Source organism: Oncorhynchus mykiss, chromosome 25 (genome assembly GCF_057628025.1).
Source record: "Oncorhynchus mykiss isolate SJ-2025 chromosome 25, ASM5762802v1, whole genome shotgun sequence".
Taxonomy (NCBI): Eukaryota; Metazoa; Chordata; class Actinopteri; order Salmoniformes; family Salmonidae; genus Oncorhynchus; species Oncorhynchus mykiss.
Window position 1 is genome coordinate 11,860,161 of NC_143046.1, and position 22,340 is coordinate 11,882,500.

At 45.3% G+C, this 22,340-nt stretch overlaps 1 protein-coding gene across 2 annotated transcripts in view; it reads right to left on the bottom strand.

The window, feature by feature from the left end:
* LOC110504563 (BTB/POZ domain-containing protein KCTD12) overlaps positions 1–22,068 on the bottom strand; it is a 35,820-nt gene extending 13,752 nt beyond the window's left edge. The window contains exons 1-2 of one of the 2 annotated variants that reach the window (XR_016491759.1): positions 13,025–22,048; positions 7,832–12,992 (exon numbers count right to left, since the gene is read on the bottom strand). Coding sequence is in view for 1 of the 2 variants with exons in the window: in XM_090220126.1 (XP_090076252.1) it covers positions 14,282–15,125 (844 nt within the window). In the remaining variant the exon portion in view is untranslated. Of the gene's footprint in view, positions 1–7,831; positions 12,993–13,024 lie in introns of those variants that run through there. The other variant, XM_090220126.1, reaches the window with a different exon arrangement.
* Between the last annotated feature and the right edge of the window lie 272 nt (positions 22,069–22,340).

Sequence of the window (22,340 nt, forward strand, 5' to 3'; positions counted from 1 at the left end):
AAACACCCTAGGAACCAAAGGTATACTACTGACGATGCGCTCCCCAAATTTCACCAGGCTCACTGTTCATGAACTCTTGGAAGTGCTTGCACAAAGGATAGTAACATCTCATCCTGTGTTCTTGGAATCTACAGTATAAAATGGCGCCGGAGAAGATGGCAGACATTTTACGTGCCCACAGCCGATTGTGTTTTTTTGTTTGCTTATTTGCATTGTTTGTAATTTATTGTTTTACCTATTTTGTATATACCGTCTCTTATGACCAAAAATAACTTCTAGACATCAGGACTGCGATTACTCACCACGGACTAGCAGAATCCTTTTTCCTTTCACGACTCTGACGAGCCCGATGCTGAGGATACGCTGCTTCCTCGGGAGCAGGCCCTGATCCCCGTGATCTGCGTGAAGAGGAGGCGACCAAAGAGGAGCCAAAAGTCTGTCTGCCTTCTGAGAATTTGCAAGCGAATGAATTAACCCCCACTATCCTTCATTCTGCTAGCAAACATGCAATGTTTGGACAATAAAATCGACGAGTTACACTGAAGATTAAACTACCAATGGGACATTAAAAACTGTAACATCTTATGATTCACGGAGTCATAGCTGAACGACGACAACATCAACACACAGCTGGCTGGTTATATGATGTACCGGCAGGATAGAACAGAGGCGTCTGGTAAGACAAGGGGCGGCAGACTATGTATTTCTGTAAACAGCTGGCTTCTTTGTAGCTGTTTGTAAACAATCTGTATTCTTTGTAGCTGTTTACATACTACCACAGTCAGAGGCTGGCACTAAGATAGCATTGAATGAGCTGTATTCCACCATAAACAAACAAGAAAACGCTCACCCAGAGGCGGCTCCTAGTAGCCGGGGACTTAAATGCAGGGGAACTTAAATCAGTTTGACCAAATTTCTATCAGCATCCAGAGGAAAAATACTCCACACAAAGAGACACGTACGAAGCTCTCCCTCGCCCTACATTTGGGGAATATGACAATAATTCTATCATCCTTACAAGCAAAAGTTCAAGCAGGAAGCACCAGTGACGAGATCAATAAAAAAGTTGTCAGATGAAACAGTTGCTAAGCTACAGGACTGTTTTGCTAGCACAGACTAGAATATGTTCTGGGATTCATCCAATGGAATTGAGGAGTACATGACATCAGTCATTGGCTTCATCAATAAGTGCATCGATGACGTCGTCTCCACAGTGACCGTACGTACATACCCCAACCAGAAGCCATGGATTACAGGCAGCATCCACACTAAGCTAAAGGCTAGAGCTGCCACTTTCAAGGACCGGGACTCTAACCCGGAAGCTTATAAGAAATCCCGCTATGACGAACCGTCAAACAGGCAAAGCGTCAATACAGGACTAAGATCGAATCGTGCTACACCAGCTCTGAAGCTCGTCGGATGTGGCAGGGCTTGCAAACCATTACAGACTACAAGGGGAAGCACAGCCGAAAGCTGCCCAGTGACATGAGCCTGCCAGACGAGCTAAACGACTTCAATGCTCGCTTCGAGGCAAATAACACTGAAACATGCATGAGAGCTCCAGCTGTTCCGGAAGACTGTGTGATCACGGTCTCCGCAGCCGATGTGAGTAAGACCTTTAAACCGGTCAACATTCACAAGGCCGCTGGGCCAGACGGATTACCAGGATGTGTAGCCTCCACATTGACTCTGTACCAGTACCCCTGTAAATAGTCTCCACATTTAATTTGTACAGGTATCCCCCTTTATATAGCCTCCACATTGGCTCTGTACCAGTACCCCTGTATATAGTCTCCACATTGACTCTGTACCGGTACCCCCTGTATGTAGTCTCCACATTGACTCTGTACCGTAACACCCTGTATGTAGTCTCCACATTGAATCTGTACCGTAACCCCCTGTATATAACCGCCACATTAACTCTGTACCGTAACACCCTGTATATAGCCTCCTCACATTGACTCTGTACCGTAACCCCCTGTTTATAGCCTCCACATTGAATCTGTACCGGTACCCCCTGTATATAGTCTCCACATTGACTCTGTACCGGTACTCCCTGTATATAGTCTTGCTGTTGTTATTTTACTGTTGCTCTTTAATTACTTGTTACTTTTATTTCTTATTCTTATCTGCATTTTTTGAAACTGCATTGTTGGTTAGGGGCTCGTAAGTAAGCATTTCACTGTAAGGTCTCTACACCTGTTGTATTCAGCATTTCCCTGTCAGGTCTACTACACCTGTTGTATTCAGAATTTCACTGTAAGGTCTACTACACCTGTTGTATTCGGCGCATGCGACTAATACAATTTGATTTCATATGTGGCCGTTCTACACCTACAGTGGATGCTATGTCTCTCAGGAGCTCAGCTAACTTTCGCCCAAGCCTACTGTTCTACTAATACAGTACAGTATCCAACCCCACTACTCTCCTCCTAGATTTGAACCCTAATGATATATTATAGTATAATATGGAAGACATTTAGTACACAGTATCCTGTCCTCACAGTATCCTGCCCTCACAGTACCCTGTCCTCACATTATCATGTCCTCACAGTATCCTGCCCTCACAGTACCCTGCCCTCACAGTACCCTGCCCTCACAGTACCCTGCCCTCACAGTACCATGCCCTCACAGTATCCTGTCCTCACAGTACCTCTTCATTTCTCTCTCTCCATCCATGTCTGTGTGATGTATCTGTCAGGTTTCAGAGGGCTAGGTCCACTGTAATCACAGCACTAATGGATGCTCTTTAATTATGTCTCTACGCTTTGTACTGGCACAAATCCATGATGGGTCGCACTCCTGGCCATAACTACCGTGTCTAGGAGAGAGAGGAAGAGAGGGGAGAGAGAAAAAATGAGAGATGGAGGGAAGGAGAGACAGTGGGGAGATAGAAAGATGAAATCCGAGAGAGAGAAAGCTGTCACCAGAATGACATTCAGCATTCTAACATCTGGTGTTACTGGACCGCAAAGACACACCGCTTTATCAGACAGTGATGTTTAATGAGCAGCCTCTCTCTCTCGCTCTAAAAACCCATGACCTTGCATGTCAGTGTCCCCAGTGTGTTATAAGACCAATATGTTCTGTGACAGCTCAGAAACCTCCGCCCTGCCACTAGAGGAGTGTCAGTCTGTGTGAGGAAACAGCAGAGTGTCAGTCTGTGTGAGGAAACAGCAGAGTGTCAGTCTGTGTGAGGAAACAGCAGAGTGTCAGTCTGTGTGAGGAAACAGCAGAGTGTCAGTCTGTGTGGAAACAGTGGTGTCAGTCTGTGTGGAAACAGTGGTGTCAGTCTGTGTGGAAACAGTGGTGTCAGTCTGTGTGAGGAAACAGCAGAGTGTCAGTCTGTGTGAGGAAACAGCAGCTTGTCAGTCTGTGTGGAAACAGTGGTGTCAGTCTGTGTGAGGAAACAGCAGAGTGTCAGTCTGTGTGAGGAAACAGCAGAGTGTCAGTCTGTGTGAGGAAACAGAGGAGTGTCAGTCTGTGTGAGGAAACAGCAGTGTCAGTCTGTGTGGAAACAGTGGTGTCAGTCTGTGTGGAAACAGTGGTGTCAGTCTGTGTGAGGAAACAGTGTTGTCAGTCTGTGTGAGGAAACAGTGTTGTCAGTCTGTGAGGAAACAGCAGAGTGTTAGTCTGTGTGGAAACAGTGGTGTCAATCTGTGTGGAAACAGTGGTGTAAGTCTGTGTGGAAACAGCAGAGTGTCAGTCTGTATGAGGAAGCAGCAGCGTGTCAGTCTGTGTGGAAACAGTGTTGTCAGTCTGTGTGGAAACAGTGGTGTCAGTCTGTGTGGAAACAGTGGTGTCAGTCTGTGTTGAAACAGTAGTGTCAGTCTGTGTGGAAACAGTGGTATCAGTCTGTGTGGAAACAGTGTTGTCAGTCTGTGTGGAAACAGTAATGTCAGTCTGTGTGGAAACAGTAATGTCAGTCTGTGTGAGGAAACAGCGGAGTGTCAGTCTGTGTGAGGGAGGGAGGGAGGGAGAGAGGGAGAGAGAGGAGTCAAATAGATTGTTTATTTGTTTGCTAATGCATTTCTAAGTGGCCTGGCCTTAAAAGATGAAAGACGACACGAAAGAGAGAGGGAAAGGAGAGAAGAGCGAGAGAGAGAGAGAAAATAAGCGACCAATTAGTGAGATTAGCTTTAGATCTTGACGCTTCGTTAACCTTACATGCAGTCCTCAGTCTTTATCCACTGAGGCTATTCCTGACCACTACGAATGTACATGTGTTGACTGAGAGGTGTGTGTGTGTGTGTGTGTGTGTGTGTGTGTGTGTGTGTGTGTGTGTGTGTGTGTGTGTGTGTGTGTGTGTGTGTGTGTGTGTGTGTGTGTGTGTGTGTGTGTGTGTGTGTGTGTGTGTGTGTGTGTTGTGCATGTGTATGCCGAGCAGGTCTGCAGGAGGCTACTCTGTGGCAGTAATATTAGCCTAGAACCAAACACTGACTGAGCAACCTCATTGACATGATAATCAAGAATCAGTATCACACACAGCCATGCCTCTCCAGTCTATGGCTTGGAAGACTTCAAATGGACCACAACAACTCCATTTAATATTACCCTGGAAGGGGATAGAGAGTAGCTATAATATTACCCTGGAGGAGAGAGAGTAGTTATAATATTACCCTGGAAGGAGAGAGTAGTTATAATATTACCCTGGAAGGGGATAGAGAGTAGCTATAATATTACCCTGGAAGGGGATAGAGAGTAGCTATAACATTACCCTGGAAGGGGATAGAGAGTAGTTATAATATTACCCTGGAAGGGGATAGAGAGTAGCTATAATATTACACTGGAAGGAGAGAGTGGTTATAATATTACCCTGGAAAGAGAGAGTAGTTATAATATTACCCTGGAAGGGGATAGAGAGTAGGTATAATATAACCCTGGAAGGAGAGAGAGAGTAGCTATAATATTACCCTGGAAGGAGAGAGAGAGTAGGTATAATATAACCCTGGAAGGAGAGAGAGAGTAGCTATAATATTACCCTGGAAGTAGAGAGAGAGTAGCTATAATATCACCCTGGAAGGAGAGAGTAGTTATAATTTTACCCTGGAAGGAGAGAGTAGTTATAATATTACCCTGGAAGGAGAGAGTAGTTATAATTTTACCCTGGAAGGGGATAGAGAGTAGTTATAATATTACCCTGGAAGGGGATAGAGAGTAGTTATAATATTACCCTGGAAGGGGATAGAGAGTAGCTATAATATCACCCTGGAAGGAGAGAGTAGTTATAATTTTACCCTGGAAGGAGAGAGTAGTTATAATTTTACCCTGGAAGGAGAGAGTAGTTATAATATTACCCTGGAAGGAGAGAGTAGTTATAATATTACCCTGGAAGGGGATAGAGAGTAGCTATAATATTACCCTGGAAGTAGAGAGAGAGTAGTTATAATATTACCCTGGAAGGAGAGAGTAGTTATAATATTACCCTGGAAGGAGAGAGAGTGTAGCTATTTGTCTTTATGAATAAATATCTGCCGTATGTGGTCTGACAGAAGAACATACACACACCTTGTTGAATAAACATGTTGCCTTGCAGTGCGCTATATAGGGCTCAGGTCTAAAGTAGTGCACTATATAGGGCTCAGGTCTAAAGTAGTGCACTATATAGGGCTCAGGTCTAAAGTAGTGCACTATATAGGGCTCAGGTCTAAAGTAGTGCACTATAAAGGGCTCTGGTCTAAAGTGGTGCAGCCTTATAGGCTCTGGTCTAAAGTGGTGCACTACATAGGGCTCAGGTCTAAAGTGGTGCACTATATAGGGCTCTGGTCTAAAGTAGTGCACTATATAGGGCTCAGGTCTAAAGTGGTGCACTATATAGGGCTCAGGTCTAAAGTGGTGCACTATATAGGGCTCAGGTCTAAAGCGGTGCACTATATAGGGCTCTGGTCTAAAGTGGTGCACTATATAGGGCTCAGGTCTAAAGCGGTGCACTATATAGGGCTCTGGTCTAAAGTGGTGCACTATATAGGGCTCAGGTCTAAAGTGGTGCACTATATAGGTCTCAGGTCTAAAGCGGTGCACTATATAGGGCTCAGGTCTAAAGTGGTGCACTATATAGGGCTCAGGTCTAAAGTGGTGCACTATATAGGTCTCAGGTCTAAAGTGGTGCACTATATAGGGCTCTGGTCTAAAGTGGTGCACTATATAGGGCTCTGGTCTAAAGTGGTGCACTATATAGGTCTCTGGTCTAAAGTGGTGCACTATATAGGGCTCTGGTCTAAAGTGGTGCACTATATAGGGCTCTGGTCTAAAGTGGTGCACTATATAAGGGTCTGGTCTAAAGTAGTGCACTATATAGGGCTCTGGTCTAAAGTGGTGCACTATGTTCGGTTCTGGTCTAAAGTAGTGCACTATATAGGGCTCAGGTCTAAAGTAGTGCACTGTATAGGAGATAGGGTGCCATTTGGATGCAGTAGCGTAATGTCTACATGGGTGAGCCCTCTATTGATGTATAATTCATACCAACATCTCTACATTGACGAGAATATGAGATTGCACTGCTGTATCTAGAAACATATTTTCTATTCAAATAAACTAAATGCTGAGTTGTATCCAAAGAACACCATACCTACTGTGAAGCATGGGGGTGGAAACATCATGCTTTGGGGCTGTTTTTCTGCAAAGGGACCAGGACGACTGATCCGTGTAAAGGAAAGAATGAATGGGGTCATGTATCGTGAGATTTTGAGTGAAAACCTCCTTACATCAGCAAGGGCATTGAAGATGAAACGTGGCTGGGTCTTTCAGCAAGACAATGACACACGGGCAACGAAGGAGTGGCTTTGTAAGAAGCATTTCAAGGTCCTGGAGTGGCCTAGCCAGTCTCCAGATCTCAACCCCATAGAAAATCTTTAGGGGGAGTTGAAAGTCTGTGTTGCCCAGCAACAGCCCCAAAACATCACTGCTCTAGAGGAGATCTGCATGGAGGAATGGGCCAAAATACCAGCAACAGTGTGTGAAAACCTTGTGAAGACTTACAGAAAACGTTTGACCTCTGTCATTGCCAACAAATGGTATATAACAAAGTATTGAGATAAACTTTTGTTATTGACCAAATACTTATTTTCCACCATAGCAAATAAATTAATTAAAAATCCTACAATGTGATTTTCTGGATTTCTTTCTCATTTTGTCTGTCATAGTTGAAGTGTACCTATGATGAAAATTACAGGCCTCTCATCTTTTTAAGTGGGAGAAATTGCACAATTGGTGGCTGACTAAATTATTTTTTGCCCCACTGTATCTATTCCGTCTCTGTGTATATATCTATTCCCTCTGTGTATATATATTCCCTCTATGTGTGTATCTATTCCCTCTGTGTGTATATATATTCCCTCTATGTATAGGAACGACATAGGGACGACATAGGGAACAGGGTGTAATTTGTTCTGCAAACACAGAGATTGAAGCTGACTGCTGAAGGCATGTTGTCCTGAAGATGCACAGGGCCTTATCTCTCTCTGGCTCAGGGACTTTCAAGGCTAAGCTACAGTGTAAGGCCTACTGTGTCCCTGGCTCTCTCTACTCCACTCTCCAGTCCACACATAGAGCACCAGTACTAATGTTGTCTGGTGCTAGAGGGCTCTAATAGCAACACTCTAGAACACTCCGGAGCACTCTATAGCTACATTCCAGTAGATTCCGGAACACTCTATAATACTCCCCCTCTCACATGTTGTGTTCTGAAGGACATGTGAAGACCGAGAAGGTGAGAAATATAATAACAGAAAGAGGAGGTAGATGACACAGTGTTATGAATGCATGCTTAGTGTAACTATCTTACCGTACAAGATTCTGGACAGCATATTAAAAAAGGTAGATAAGAACCATGCATGATACAATGTCTTTATTGTACGATCATGACATGGTATTCTGGTGACTGTTCACACCTGCTCACTATATGGCTCACAACCAAACATGCTAGACTTTTCAAACCAGCTTTAGATCACCATCCGGGATAGCTTCATCGTATTTAAGTGACACTATTACATCAACAGTGTTTTTTTAGTTTTTTTCCCCCTTTATTTAACCAGGTAGGCCAGGTGAGAACACCTTTATTTAACCAGGTAGGCCAGGTGAGAACACCTTTATTTAACCAGGTAGGCTAGTTGAGAACACCTTTATTTAACCAGGTAGGCCAGTTGAGAACAAGTTTTAATTTACAACTGTGACCTGGCCAAGATAAAGCAAAGCAGTGTGACAAAAACAAGTTACACATGGAATAAACAAACATACAGTCAATAACATTATAGAAAATCTGTATACAGTGTGTGCAAATGGAGTAAGGAGGTAAGGCAATAAATAGGCCAATAGTAGCAAAGTAATTACTGATGACCGCTGAGCCTCATCGTTAACCAGAGAGGTTATGGGGTCATAGCATGAACACTACCTTCTGAAAGTCCCTCAATGTGCTTCTGCACCTTGCAGCTAATGGCTTGCTGTGGCGTTTTACACTACGATGTGGATGTGCAGTCACTCACTGACGAGACCAAACCCACACTCATACCACCGCCTCATTAACTCCAGACTCAGTTTGGATTGGTCGGAAAAACATTCCAGGCACTGTGACAACACTATAGAGGATTCCACCGCCGTCATCCAAAAATAGACAGATCTAGAAGAGAGCACATAAAGATTTTAACGTGTGTGTGTGTGTGCGTGCGAGCGAGCGCCAGACTGAGAATATTTTGAGAGCTTCCGACATCGAAGCCATTTCAAATATTTATGACTTACTCACTTTATATAAAGGTTATGATTCATTGACTTGATTCATACTTAATAGACTCACTCACCTCACTTTACATAACAAGGGTTGAGTGGATTCATACTTAATTGTGAGAAAAAAAATTCAAATCTATTTCACACATCACACACACAAGACAACTCCATCCAACAAGATCTCACAGTCTCGGCAAAATGAGATGTTCAGCCACGTTCTCCTGCTGCTCTGTATCGTTCCATTTCTCCAAACGTCAACTTTCAAAGTTAAAGGTTAAGTTTAGGCACTCATTCCAAATGGTTAAGGGTTTGGGATAGGGTTGAAACCAGAAATAAAAACCAGTGTCCACAACTGGGATCAAACACCCAACCTTCTGATCCAGAGTCAAGGGATTACCCAAGCCTACTTGATGCTAATAGCGCTCACTTTGCCCCTATTGGCTGGTTTTGAAGGCATTTCCTGACGTCATCAGGACATGGATAGTTGTACCATTTGTGGGCGACGAAATTGGACATCTTGCTGTTTGAGCATCAGAGAGGGCAATGGGAGAAAAATACAGAGACTGTTGACTGTATTCAATGGGAGAAAAATACAGCGACTGTTGACTGTATTCAATGGGAGAAAAATACAGAGACTGTTGACTGTATTCAATGGGAGAAAAATACAGAGACTGTTGACTGTATTCAATGGGAGAAAAATACAGAGACTGTTGACTAATCAATGGGAGAAAAATACAGAGACTGTTGACTGTATTCAATGGGAGAAAAATACAGAGACTTCGTTTTCTCTGTTTCGATGGAAACCAGTGATCCCTGTTTGCAATCTACCTGGCCTGGCTATCACTCAACAACAACTATGTTAATTAATATCTGGTGTCTGACTGATACTAGGTTACTACAGTATATTCAGGTCTAATTAGTAATGTCTGGTGTCTGACTGATACTAGGTTACTACAGTATATTCAGGTCTAATTAGTAGTATCTGGTGTCTGACTGATACTAGGTTACTACAGTATATTCAGGTCTAATTAGTAATGTCTGGTGTCTGACTGATACTAGGTTACTACAGTATATTCAGGTCTAATTAGTAGTATCTGGTGTCTGACTGATACTAGGTTACTTCAGTATATTCAGGTCTAATTAGTAATGTCTGGTGTCTGACTGATACTAGGTTACTACAGTATATTCAGGTCTAATTAGTAATGTCTGGTGTCTGACTGATACTAGGTTACTACAGTATATTCAGGTCTAATTAGTAATGTCTGGTGTCTGACTGATACTAGGTTACTACAGTATATTCAGGTCTAATTAGTAATGTCTGGTGTCTGACTGATACTAGGTTACTACGGTATACAGTTACATTTATAGGCCTGTGGTCCCTTCGGTAAAAACATGAACATTTGAAAGGATTTACTTGTGAAATATTTTATAGTCTTTTAACACTTATCAGTTACAACAATAATAATAATAATAATAATAATAATAATATCAATGAGAGCGTACACAACTACTGAAATATGTTACCCTAGTTAGTTACTAAAACAAGTCATAAAAGGATGTACAATGCAAGATAAATAACCCATTTGAATTGACAGACGACATTTTCCTTTTGTCTGCTGTATAACAAGAAGAATATGCTGACACACACCCAAAAACTGTTTTGTAGAGGTTCTGATTAACGGAGATTAAGCTATGAAAAGAAAGTCACACACTAATTATGTTCCCAAACATTTAGTAGGTACAGCAACCGTAGGTATACAGTACACCCTGTATGACAAACATGCTTCCCCCCATTGCTGTTTGGTCTACGTTTGACTTGTGACATCGACACTGAAGCTGACATTGACGACTCAATGCTCCTGTCAACACTGTGATATCACACTCTAAGAACGCGCCATCACACTCTAAGAACGCGCCATCACACTCTAAGAACGCGTCATCACACTCTGAGAACGCGTCATCACACTCCAAGAACGCGCCATCACACTCCAAGAACGCGCCATCACACTCCAAGAACGCGCCATCACACTCCAAGAACGCGCCATCACACTCCAAGAACGCGCCATCACACTCCAAGAACGCGCCATCACACTCCTAGAATGCGCCATCACACTCTAAGAACACGCCATCACACTCTAAGAATGTGCCATCATACTCTAAGAATGTGCCATCATACTTTAAGAATGTGCCATCATACTCTAAAAAAGTGTTATCATACTCTAGCGATATCCGATAAAAGATTGATCATCCGTCAGGTATTCAGAATGTCTTCTTCACATCTTCACTCACATTAAAATCACTCCGTCTACCGAACAGTCAAGGCAGTTTTTTTAACAAGAGTTTCTCTTTGTCAGGGAGAATATTCTGTACTTTACAAGTCATATAGTTTACAAGTCATATTACTAGTTGATCCATTGATTATTACTGGTACATGTTTAGCCTTTTCAGATAATTAGTGTTTCTTGGTATTGGAGATGATTCTCAAGCTTTATTTGACCTACTGAGGTACTGTTGGTTGAAGTTGTGAGGTTGTTGTTGATATGCAGACTTGCCCTGAGGGTATACCTGAAAATTACCCCATACCACTTAACCCCTCTTAACCATTCACTCACTTTCTTCTGTTACTGTGGTTATAGTTGCTGTGGGTACAATTACTGTTCAGTCCTACTACAGTCAATTCCTAAAATACAACTGGTGTGACTGTACTGACGACGTGCACTAACCAGTGATTTTGCACTTATAAGAGGTGCACTTATCAGGAATCAACTGTACTACAACATTCCCTCAAAAATATGCACAATACCCATGTCTTATCCTATACGGTTGTTTAGCTGCTAGAGTTTTGGGAGAATGTCGTCCTTTGTCTGGTAATGGCGTACACCTGTCTCCTTCTCCTGGGTGTACACATTACAGTCAATGAAAGCTACCAAATATCAAAGAGCTTAAAAGTGGAATACTGAACTGAATAGAAGAGTTTGGGATAGATAGAGTAAAAACACACTCCAATGAGAAAAGGGATTGTCCTTCATTAATGTAAACCAGTTCCAGAAGAGGGCTAAGAGCCAAAATGCTGTGGGCATTCAATAACAAGAGAGGCGGTATAAAAACCAAGATGAGAGGAGGAGGAAGAGTACGAGGATGGGTAGGAGAGGTTCTGTGGACATTGTGATGTAACACATCTCCTCTGGTCTTCCAGGCATGGGCCATGGACGATTAGAATTCTCAACACTCCTTCGAACAATCAAATAACACACTTCAACCACCCTATTCCCCAGGGCCTGCATAGGGCTTTGGTCAAAAGTAGTGCACTACATAGAGGATAGGGTGCCATTTCCGACAAACCCTCACCCTGTACTAAAACCACTCTGTACTAAAACCACTTATTTCTCTTTCTTGCAGTCAAACACACAACTTGATCTTTTCTCGCATTTTTTCCCCTTGTTTGTTAGCTTTGACTCTCGGACAAGACCCAGCGTTGTTTTTCTAGCATTAAGGATCCCCTCTAGATTGCAAATACCTGGGTTGTCCTAAAGAATATATACATGAACAGCTCGAGAGGATATTGATGGTCCATATAGATCTTCTTTTACCTTATAAGGAGTTCACTGTGCTTTTTTGTGAGACAAGGTGGCATCATGTAAGCTGGTTGTCTTCACAAGCAGAGACTTAACAAAAGGTGAGGCGTTATCTTTACAAGAAAAAGATTATCATTTTTTTATTTGACCTTTATTCAACTAGGCAAGTCAGTTAAGAACAAGTTCTTATTTTCAATGACGGCCTAGGAACAGTGGGTTAACTGGTCTAGGAACAGTGGGTTAACTGCTTGTTCAGGGGCAGAATGACAGATATTTACCGTGTCAGCTCGGGGATTCGATCTTGCAACCTTTCAGTTACTAGTCCAACGCTCTAACCACTAGGCTACCTGCCTCTAACCACTAGGCTACCTGCCTCTAACCACTAGGCTACCTGCCTCTAACCACTAGGCAACCTGCCTCTAACCACTAGGCAACCTGCCTCTAACCACTAGGCAACCTGCCTCTAACCACTAGGCAACCTGCCTCTAACCACTAGGCAACCTGCCTCTAACCACTAGGCAACCTGCCTCTAACCACTAGGCAACCTGCCTCTAACCACTAGGCAACCTGCCTCTAACCACTAGGCAACCTGCCTCTAACCACTAGGCTACCTGCCTCTAACCACTAGGCTACCTGCCTCTAACCACTAGGCAACCTGCCTCTAACCACTAGGCAACCTGCCTCTAACCACTAGGCAACCTGCCGCCTCTACACTCTAACCACTAGGCAACCTGCCTCTAACCACTAGGCAACCTGCCGCCTCTACACTCTAACTAGGCAACCTGCCGCCACTACACTCTAACCACTAGGCAACCTGCCGCCTCTACACTCTAACCACTAGGCAACCTTCCGCCTCTACACTCTAACCACTAGGCTACCTGCCTCTAACCACTAGGCAACCTGCCACCCCATTTGAATAGTAAAAGTGCATGGCCCCTTTCCCAACAGCTTGGTCTCAGACATATAAGGAAAATAAGAAGAGGGGATGGAGGAAATGAAAGACTTTCGTTTGGGGGCCCGGCTGGTTACTCTCTCGCTCTCTCTCTCTCTCTCCTTCCTCTAGGCTGCTTAGATATCACATTATTTGGCCATTTTAGTTCAGAGGAGTAGGAGGGTCTGCTGGAGAGATTCAGAACAAAATAGTACTTCAATCTAGGCCCTTTTCCGATTGGCCCCTCCAGCCTGCAAAAGGTACAGACCAGGCAGGACCTGAACTGGACTAAACAAGCTCTTTTACACACAGCATTGTGCTTCACCAAGGCAGATACTATATACAAGAGGAAGGACAGTACATGGAGTGTGGGGGGAGCAGTCTCTGTAGGATGGTTAGGGGGGCTGTGGTCAGGTCTCTGAGGCTTGGTGCTGGGGCAATGGTTGGGTTATAGCTGGATCAGGAGAGGGGACCGCAGAGGTGGTAAGGATTACAGCTGATGGGTGAGAGAAAAATATGGAGAGAGGGGACGGCTGGTTGGAGGCAGGGGGGCTTGACGCATGGGGCCAGGGCCCATGGAGATTGGGGCCAGGGGTGCTTGAAGCAGGAATCCAGGGCTGGGGGCTAGGGAGCACTAAGGGGGCCAAAGAGCCAGGGGGTAGGGGCTGGAGGCTGGGGTCCAGGAGGCAAGGGAATAATTGATGGATCCAGGGATGCAAGGGGGCCCAGGGCTGGATACAGGGAGACGAGGGGGCCCAGGGCTGGATACAGGGAGACGAGGGGGCCCAGGGCTGGATACAGGGAGACGAGGGGATCCAGGGCTGGATACAGGGAGACGAGGGGATCCAGGACTGGATACAGGGAGACGAGGGGATCCAGGACTGGATACAGGGAGACGAGGGGATCCAGGACTGGATACAGGAAGACGAGGGGGCCCAGGGCTGGATACAGGGAGACGAGGGGATCCAGGACTGGATACAGGGAGACGAGGGTTGAGGCTGGATGCTGGGGACCACTAGGGGGACCGGGGACCAGGGCTGATGATGACCTCACTCACGGTAGAACACGTATTCAGTGTAGCTGGTCCAGATCTTGTCGTCCGTCTGCTCGTGAGCGAAGGCGCAGGTCCCCGTGGAGTTACAGGCCACCATGTGAAACCCAGCGTCTGCCAGCTTGTCAAAGGCCTGCTCCAGGAAGGTGAATTTGAGGTAGTAGCGTGACGTGTAGCGCTCTGGGGGTCGGTCCGGGTCCCGGCTCTCGTTCAGCGTCTCCCCAAACACCTCTTTAGCCAGCGACGTCTTGCCACAGACCATAATGCGAGCAACACGTCTGAACTTGGCGTCGGTCTGGCTGTCGCGCCCCAAAGTATAGGAGCCGCGATAACCGATGGTGATGAATCCCGAGCGTTTACCGTCTCCGCTGGGGACCAGACTGGCGCAGGCGGCAGTGCCCAGCGAGGCCAGGTTGCGCCCGGTGTCGATGCCTGGCGAGGAGTCCTCCGGGTCACTCTGACACCCCTCGTCGCCCAGCGAGTTCTGCTTGCTGAGTTTGGGCGCCAGGATCTTTATGAGCTCAGGTAGGTTGAAGAACTCAGCCTCCCGCTGCAGGCGACCCCGTTCTGGGAAGTGGTCAGGGAGCACCAGCTGCTGATCTCTCATGTAGTCCAGAATATACCGGAACAGGAAACCATCTCGGTCCAGGAAGAAACGGCCCTTGGTGTCCCTTGCCAACCCTTTGGTGGATTTCCTGCTAAACATCTCCCACAGGAGAGAGTCTGGTACGCTGACGAGGGTTGAGTAGCGAGTGATGTACACCTGGCCGCCCACGTTCAGCTCTACTACCTCAGGGAAGATGACTGCTTCCTCTAAAGGAATGCTGGGGGTGTTATCGGGCAGAGCCATGGCTATGGCCGTTTGTTACAGAGAACTCTGCAACCCTACTCCTACTGTCACCTTGCTAGTGAGGTGGGGAGATTTGTTTCCAAGTTATAGCCTACAACTGTACACAGCAGCTCAGAATAGGTTACTTGCGTTCAAATGAAATACATTTGAATTTTTAAAAATGAGTTTTCTGAACAAAAGGGTATTTCTGAAACCCTAAAGGTGATCAGCTGATAAAAAAGGGCTTAACTACAGCAGCGCACTATTCCTAAAAGAGCAAAGCAATCACCTAAACTGCAGTTATATCATCTCAGGCCGTTAATAGCAAAACTTGACAACACGAAGGCATCTATTCTAACTACTATTCTAAACACCTTGTGTCCATGTCCTTTACGCGTAAACCAATGGAATATCCTGAATATTGCACCCGAGGATTAAAACAAAATATCCTACCAAAATTCATTCACGCTTGCATTTCTCAACGAATCTTGTCTATATATGGAGAACAGTCCGGAATGGATAATAGCTCACAGCAGTCCTTGATCGTTTCCTCTTATTTCGCCCGATTGTCTTGACGCAAAAATACAAAAGGTGGAACTTCAGTACAATCCATAATTGGAGGTGTCGGTTGGAGTACGGATCAGGAATAGCCAATAAAGGAAGCAGAATTCCCAGACGAAATGCGAGCTAGAGCCGTGAACAAAAACAACTCTAGTCGTGCCATCGCCGAGGGGACGACGCTATCTGTCTTTCATTCGGTAGGTTTTCTCCTCCCGTAGTAATAGCCACTCTCTTATGCCATCCCGGAGAGCTCTGCTGCTGCAAAAAAGTACCGTAAATAATCAGCCCCGTTAAACCCCACCTACCTGCCGGTGACGCGCTCTAGCTTTGCCCCGGCCCGGGTCAGTGTTTATATTATGCAAAACTAACAGTTTCACTTACAGCTATAAACACAAAGGCAGATCTTTGATTGTTTAGATGATTCATCAAATGGAATTATGAAGATGATTCATCATTTGGTGTCATGTCATTTCTGTCATGAGCCATAGAGCAAAGCAATTGAGATGTCAATTTGATTTGCAATGTCAATTTAAATTAATTTGTCCTTTTTGAACATCAACTGTGAATAGTATAGTCAACAGGGGTGTAAATGACCAACTAGGGGTCCTTAGAATTGTCATTAACGATCCTTATAATAAAACTCAGATCCCTATAATAAAACAGGACAGCAGCGACACCTATCGGATATAACTACAACTACAACAATGGCAAATACCCAAGACTAAATACAAAACATTGAGCACTCCGTAAAAACGTTAGATATAATTTGAATTCCAAATAAATAAACATCTAAATTGCATTGTAGTTAAGATCACTTTATTGGTCAATTGCACACAAGGTCCAACCAAAATTTGACTTCCGCTATTAACCCAACCCCTCTGAAAGACACACACACATATACCGTTTTTTGGAGGAGAGGTGCGGGGGCTGCCAGACTGGGTGCCCAGGGAGCTGTTGTAGTGGGGGGTTGCCTTGTCCAAGGGCACAAAAGCAAGCAATGGTATCTAGGATTTGATACCAGCAACCCTTTGGTAGCCTGCTCACTTCCTGACAGAATTTTCCTGTCTGACCCGGGATTAGAACAGGTAACCCTCCTGCTGCTGGCTCGCCTCTCTTACCACTAGGCTACATGCCCTCACCTCTCTTACCAATAGGCTACATGCCCTCACCTCTCCAACTACTAGGCTACATGCCCTCATCTCTCTTACCACTAGGCTACATGCCCTCACCTCTCCTACCACTAGGCTACATGCCCTCACCTCTCCTACCACTAGGCTACATGCCCTCACCTCTCTTACCACTAGGCTGCATGCCCTCACCTCTCCTACCACTAGGTTACATGCGCTCGCCTCTCCAACCATTAGGCTACATGCCCTCGCCTTTCCTACCACTAGGCTACATGCCCTCGCCTCTCCTACCACTAGGCTACATGCCCTCACCTCTCTTACCACTAGGCTACATGCCCTCACCTCTCTTACCACTAGGCTACATGCTCTCACCTCTCCTACCACTAGGCTACATGCCCTCACCTCTCCTACCACTAGGCTACATGCCCTCACCTCCCCAACCACTAGGTTACATGCCCTCACCTCTCTTACCACTAGGCTACATGCCCTCACCTCTCTTACCACTAGGCTACATGCCCTCTCCTCTCTTACCACTAGGCTACATGCCCTCTCCTTTCTTACCACTAGGCTACATGACCTCACCTCTCCAACCACTAGGTTACATGCCCTCACCTCTCTTACCACTAGGCTACATGCCCTCACCTCTCCAACCACTAGGTTACATGCCCTCACCTCTCCAACCACTAGGCTACCTGCCGCTCGCCTCTCCAACCACTAGGTTACCTGCCTACCTGGCAGCTAGCCTAGCGGTTAGAACAAGATTTGAGCCATATCCACGTGTCTTGTTGTTTATAAGATATTTGATTTGCAATTGTACTTTAGAATAAACTGCTGGTCAATAAGATGTTGTCTGGTTGATGATTACGGCACCTTAGTAGAACAGGGAGTATTCCAATCACTCCTACAGGAGTCCCTCCTGACACACCAGTGTTCCAGCTCCTATAGGAGTCCCTCCTGACACACCAGTGTTCCAGCTCCTATAGGAGTCCCTCCTGCCATACCAGTGTTCCAGCTCCTATAGGAGTCCCTCCTGACACACCAGTGTTCCAGCTCCTATAGGAGTCCCTCCTGACACACCAGTGTTCCAGCTCCTATAGGAGTCCCTCCTGACACACCAGTGTTCCAGCTCCTACAGGAGTCCCTCCTGACACACCAGTGTTCCAGCTCCTATAGGAGTCCCTCCTGACACACCAGTGTTCCAGCTCCTATAGGAGTCCCTCCTGACACACCAGTGTTCCAGCTCCTACAGGAGTCCCTCCTGACACACCAGTGTTCCAGCTCCTATAGGAGTCCCTCCTGACACACCAGTGTTCCAGCTCCTACAGGAGTCCCTCCTGCCACACCAGTGTTCCAGCTCCTATAGGAGTCCCTCCTGCCACACCAGTGTTCCAGCTCCTATAGGAGTCCCTCCTGACACACCAGTGTTCCAGCTCCTACAGGAGTCCCTCCTGACACACCAGTGTTCCAGCTCCTATAGGAGTCCCTCCTATAGTATTCAGACCCCTTGACTTTATCCATATTTTGTGATGTTACAGCCTTATTATAAAAATGATTAAATAGTTTTCTTCCCCCTCAACAATCTACACACACATTTTTTGTTGTTGAACTTTTGGTAAATGTATTAAAACTTAAAACTTAAATATCACATTTACAGAAGTATTCAGACCCTTTACTCAGTACTTTGTTGAAGCACCTTTAACAGCAATTCCAGCCTTGAGTTTTCTTGGGTTTGACTCGAAAAGCTTGGCACACCTGTATTTGGGGAGTTTTCAGGTCTCTCCAGAGATGTTTGATTGGGTTCAAGTCCGGGCTCTGGCTGGGCCACTCAAGGACATTCAGAAACTTGTCCCCAAGCCACTCCTGTGTTGTCTTGGCTGTGTGCTTAGGGTCGTTGTCTTGTTGGAAGGTGAACCTTCGCCACATTCTGAAATCCTGAGCGCTCTGGAGCAGGTTTTCATCAAGGATCTCTCGATCCGTTCATCTTTTCCTCGATCCCGACTAGTCTCCCTGTCCCTGCAGCTGAAAAACATCTCCACAGCATGATGATGCCACCAACATACTTCACCGTAGGGATGGTGCCAAGTTTCCTCCAGAAGTGACGGTTGACTACTGCAGAAAGAGAGAAAGGAGTCACGTCTATTGACTAATGCAGTAAGAGCGAGGAGTCATGTCTATTGACTACTGCAGTAAGAGAGAGAGTGGAGTCATGTCTATTGACTAATGCAGTAAGAGGGGAGTCATGTCTATTGACTACTGCAGTAAGAGAGAGAAAGGAGTCACGTCTATTGACTAATGCAGTAAGAGCGAGGAGTCATGTCTATTGACTACTGCAGTAAGAGAGAGAGTGGAGTCATGTCTATTGACTACTGCAGTAAGAGCGAGGAGTCATGTCTATTGACTACTGCAGTAAGAGAGAGAGTGGAGTCATGTCTATTGACTAATGCAGTAAGAGGGGAGTCATGTCTATTGACTAATGCAGTAAGAGGGGAGTCATGTCTATTGACTAATGCAGTAAGAGGGGAGTCATGTCTATTGACTAATGCAGTAAGAGGGGAGTCATGTCTATTGACTAATGCAGTAAGAGCGAGGAGTCATGTCTATTGACTACTGCAGAAAGAGAGAAAGGAGTCACGTCTATTGACTAATGCAGTAAGAGAGGAGTCATGTCTATTGACTACTGCAGTAAGAGAGAGAGTGGAGTCATGTCTATTGACTAATGCAGTAAGAGGGGAGTCATGTCTATTGACTACTGCAGTAAGAGGGGAGTCATGTCTATTGACTAATGCAGTAAGAGCGAGGAGTCATGTCTATTGACTACTGCAGTAAGAGAGAGAGGAGTCATGCCTATTGACTACTGCAGTAAGAGAGAGAGAAGTCATGTCTATTGACTACTGCTGTAAGAGAGAGAGTGGAGTCCTGTCTATTGACTACTGCGGAAAGAGGAGTTATGTCTATTGACTACTGCAGTAAGAGAGGAGTCATGCCTATTGACTACTGCAGTAAGACAGGAGTCATGTCTATTGACTACTGCAGTAAGAGGGGAGCATTTATATTGACTACTGCAGTAAGAGAGAGAGGAGTCCTGTCTATTGACTACTGCATTAAGAGAGAGGAGTCCTGTCTATTGACTACTGCAGTAAGAGAGGAGTCATGTCTATTGACTATTGCAGTAAGAGAGGAGTCATTTCTATTGACTACTGCATTAAGAGAGGAGTCATGTCTATTGACTACTGCAGTAAGAGAGAGAGGAGTCCTGTCTCTTGACTACTGCAGTAAGAGAGAGGAGTCCTGTCTATTGACTACTGCAGTAAGAGAGGAGTCATGTCTATTGACTACTGCAGTAAGAGAGAGAGGAGTCCTGTCTATTGACTACTGCAGTAAGAGAGGAGTCATGTCTATTGACTACTGCAGTAAGAGAGGAGTCATGTCTATTGACTACTGCAGTAAGAGAGGAGTCATGTCTATTGACTACTGCAGTAAGAGAGGAGTCATGTCTATTGACTACTGCAGTAAGAGAGGAGTCATGTCTATTGACTACTGCAGTAAGAGAGGAGTCATGTCTATTGACTACTGCAGTAAGAGAGAGAGGAGTCCTGTCTATTGACTACTGCAGTAAGAGAGAGTCCTGTCTATTGACTACTGCAGTAAGAGAGGAGTCATGTCTATTGACTATTGCAGTAAGAGAGGAGTCATTTCTATTGACTACTGCAGTAAGAGAGGAGTCATGTCTATTGACTACTGCAGTAAGAGAGAGGAGTCATGTCTATTGACTACTGCAGTAAGAGAGGAGTCATGTCTATTGACTACTGCAGTAAGAGAGGAGTCATGTCTATTGACTACTGCAGTAAGAGAGAGAGAAGTCATGTCTATTGACTACTGCAGTAAGAGAGGAGTCATGTCTATTGACTACTGCAGTAAGAGAGGAGTCATGTCTATTGACTACTGCAGTAAGATAGAGGATTCATGTCTATTGACTACTGCAGTAAGAGAGGAGTCATGTCTATTGACTACTGCAGTAAGAGAGGAGTCATTTCTATTGACTACTGCAGTAAGAGAGGAGTCATGTCTATTGACTACTGCAGTAAGAGAGGAGTCATTTCTATTGACTACTGCAGTAAGAGTCATTTAAGGCCTTTTCTTATTGATCTCACTGTTCAGTTTTTCCAGATATTTAGTAAGTGATGACATATTCATCCATAGGAATATGATGCATTCCTCTTCCACTCCCCGTGTCCATAGCAACCATGTGAACCCACCTGTTTCATTCCATGTCCCTCCTGTGAGATGCATCGTCCATCAGCAGTGTCTCCAGAGAGAGGTTACAAAAAGCAGGGGAAGAGCTCTATTTTTGATTCAGTATGTTGATTCAGTCTACTGCTGAGTCTACAGTATGTGGATTCAGTCTACTGCTGAGTCTACAGTATGTGGATTCAGTCTACTGCTGAGTCTACATTATGTTGATGTTGATTTATGTAGATTTTTTTGATCACCCGTAGTGTCCAGCCTCTCCCTCTGGGTTCAACTACAGGACTAATCACCCATAGTGTCCAGCCTCTCTCTCTGGGTTCAACTACAGGACTAATCACCCGTAGTGTCCAGCCACTCCCTCTGGGTTCAACTACAGGACTAATCACCCGTAGTGTCCAGCCACTCCCTCTGGGTTCAACTACAGGACTAATCACCCATAGTGTCCAGCCTCTCTCTCTGGGTTCAACTACAGGACTAATCACCCGTAGTGTCCACCCTCTCCCTCTAGGTTCAACTACAGGACTAATCACCCGTAGTGTCCAGCCACTCCCTCTGGGTTCAACTACAGGACTAATCACCCGTAGTGTCCAGCCTCTCCCTCTGGGTTCAACTACAGGACTAATCACCCATAGTGTCCAGCCTCTCTCTCTGGGTTCAACTACAGGACTAATCACCCGTAGTGTCCAGCCACTCCCTCTGGGTTCAACTACAGGACTAATCACCCGTAGTGTCCAGCCACTCCCTCTGGGTTCAACTACAGGACTAATCACCCATAGTGTCCAGCCTCTCTCTCTGGGTTCAACTACAGGACTAATCACCCGTAGTGTCCACCCTCTCCCTCTAGGTTCAACTACAGGACTAATCACCCGTAGTGTCCAGCCACTCCCTCTGGGTTCAACTACAGGACTAATCACCCGTAGTGTCCAGCCTCTCCCTCTGGGTTCAACTACAGGACTAATCACCCATAGTGTCCAGCCTCTCCCTCTGGGTTCAACTACAGGACTAATCACCCGTAGTGTCTACCCTCTATAGGGAATAGGGTGCCATTTTGGACACACAGCAAAGAAGTCCTTCCCCATTTCCAAAATGATAACCCACTCTAGACAGGTTAATGACTAGGTATTTTTATCTCATCTGGTAATGTGTTGTCATACTAGTCATTCATTTTTCTAAATTTCCATGGAGTTAAGACCACCATCTTGTGGTGATTACTGAGCTGAGATCAATCCTATTCCCTAGTCGTGCACTACATTTCACCAGATAATTAAAGGCCTTTAGGGAATAGGGTTCCATTTGGGAT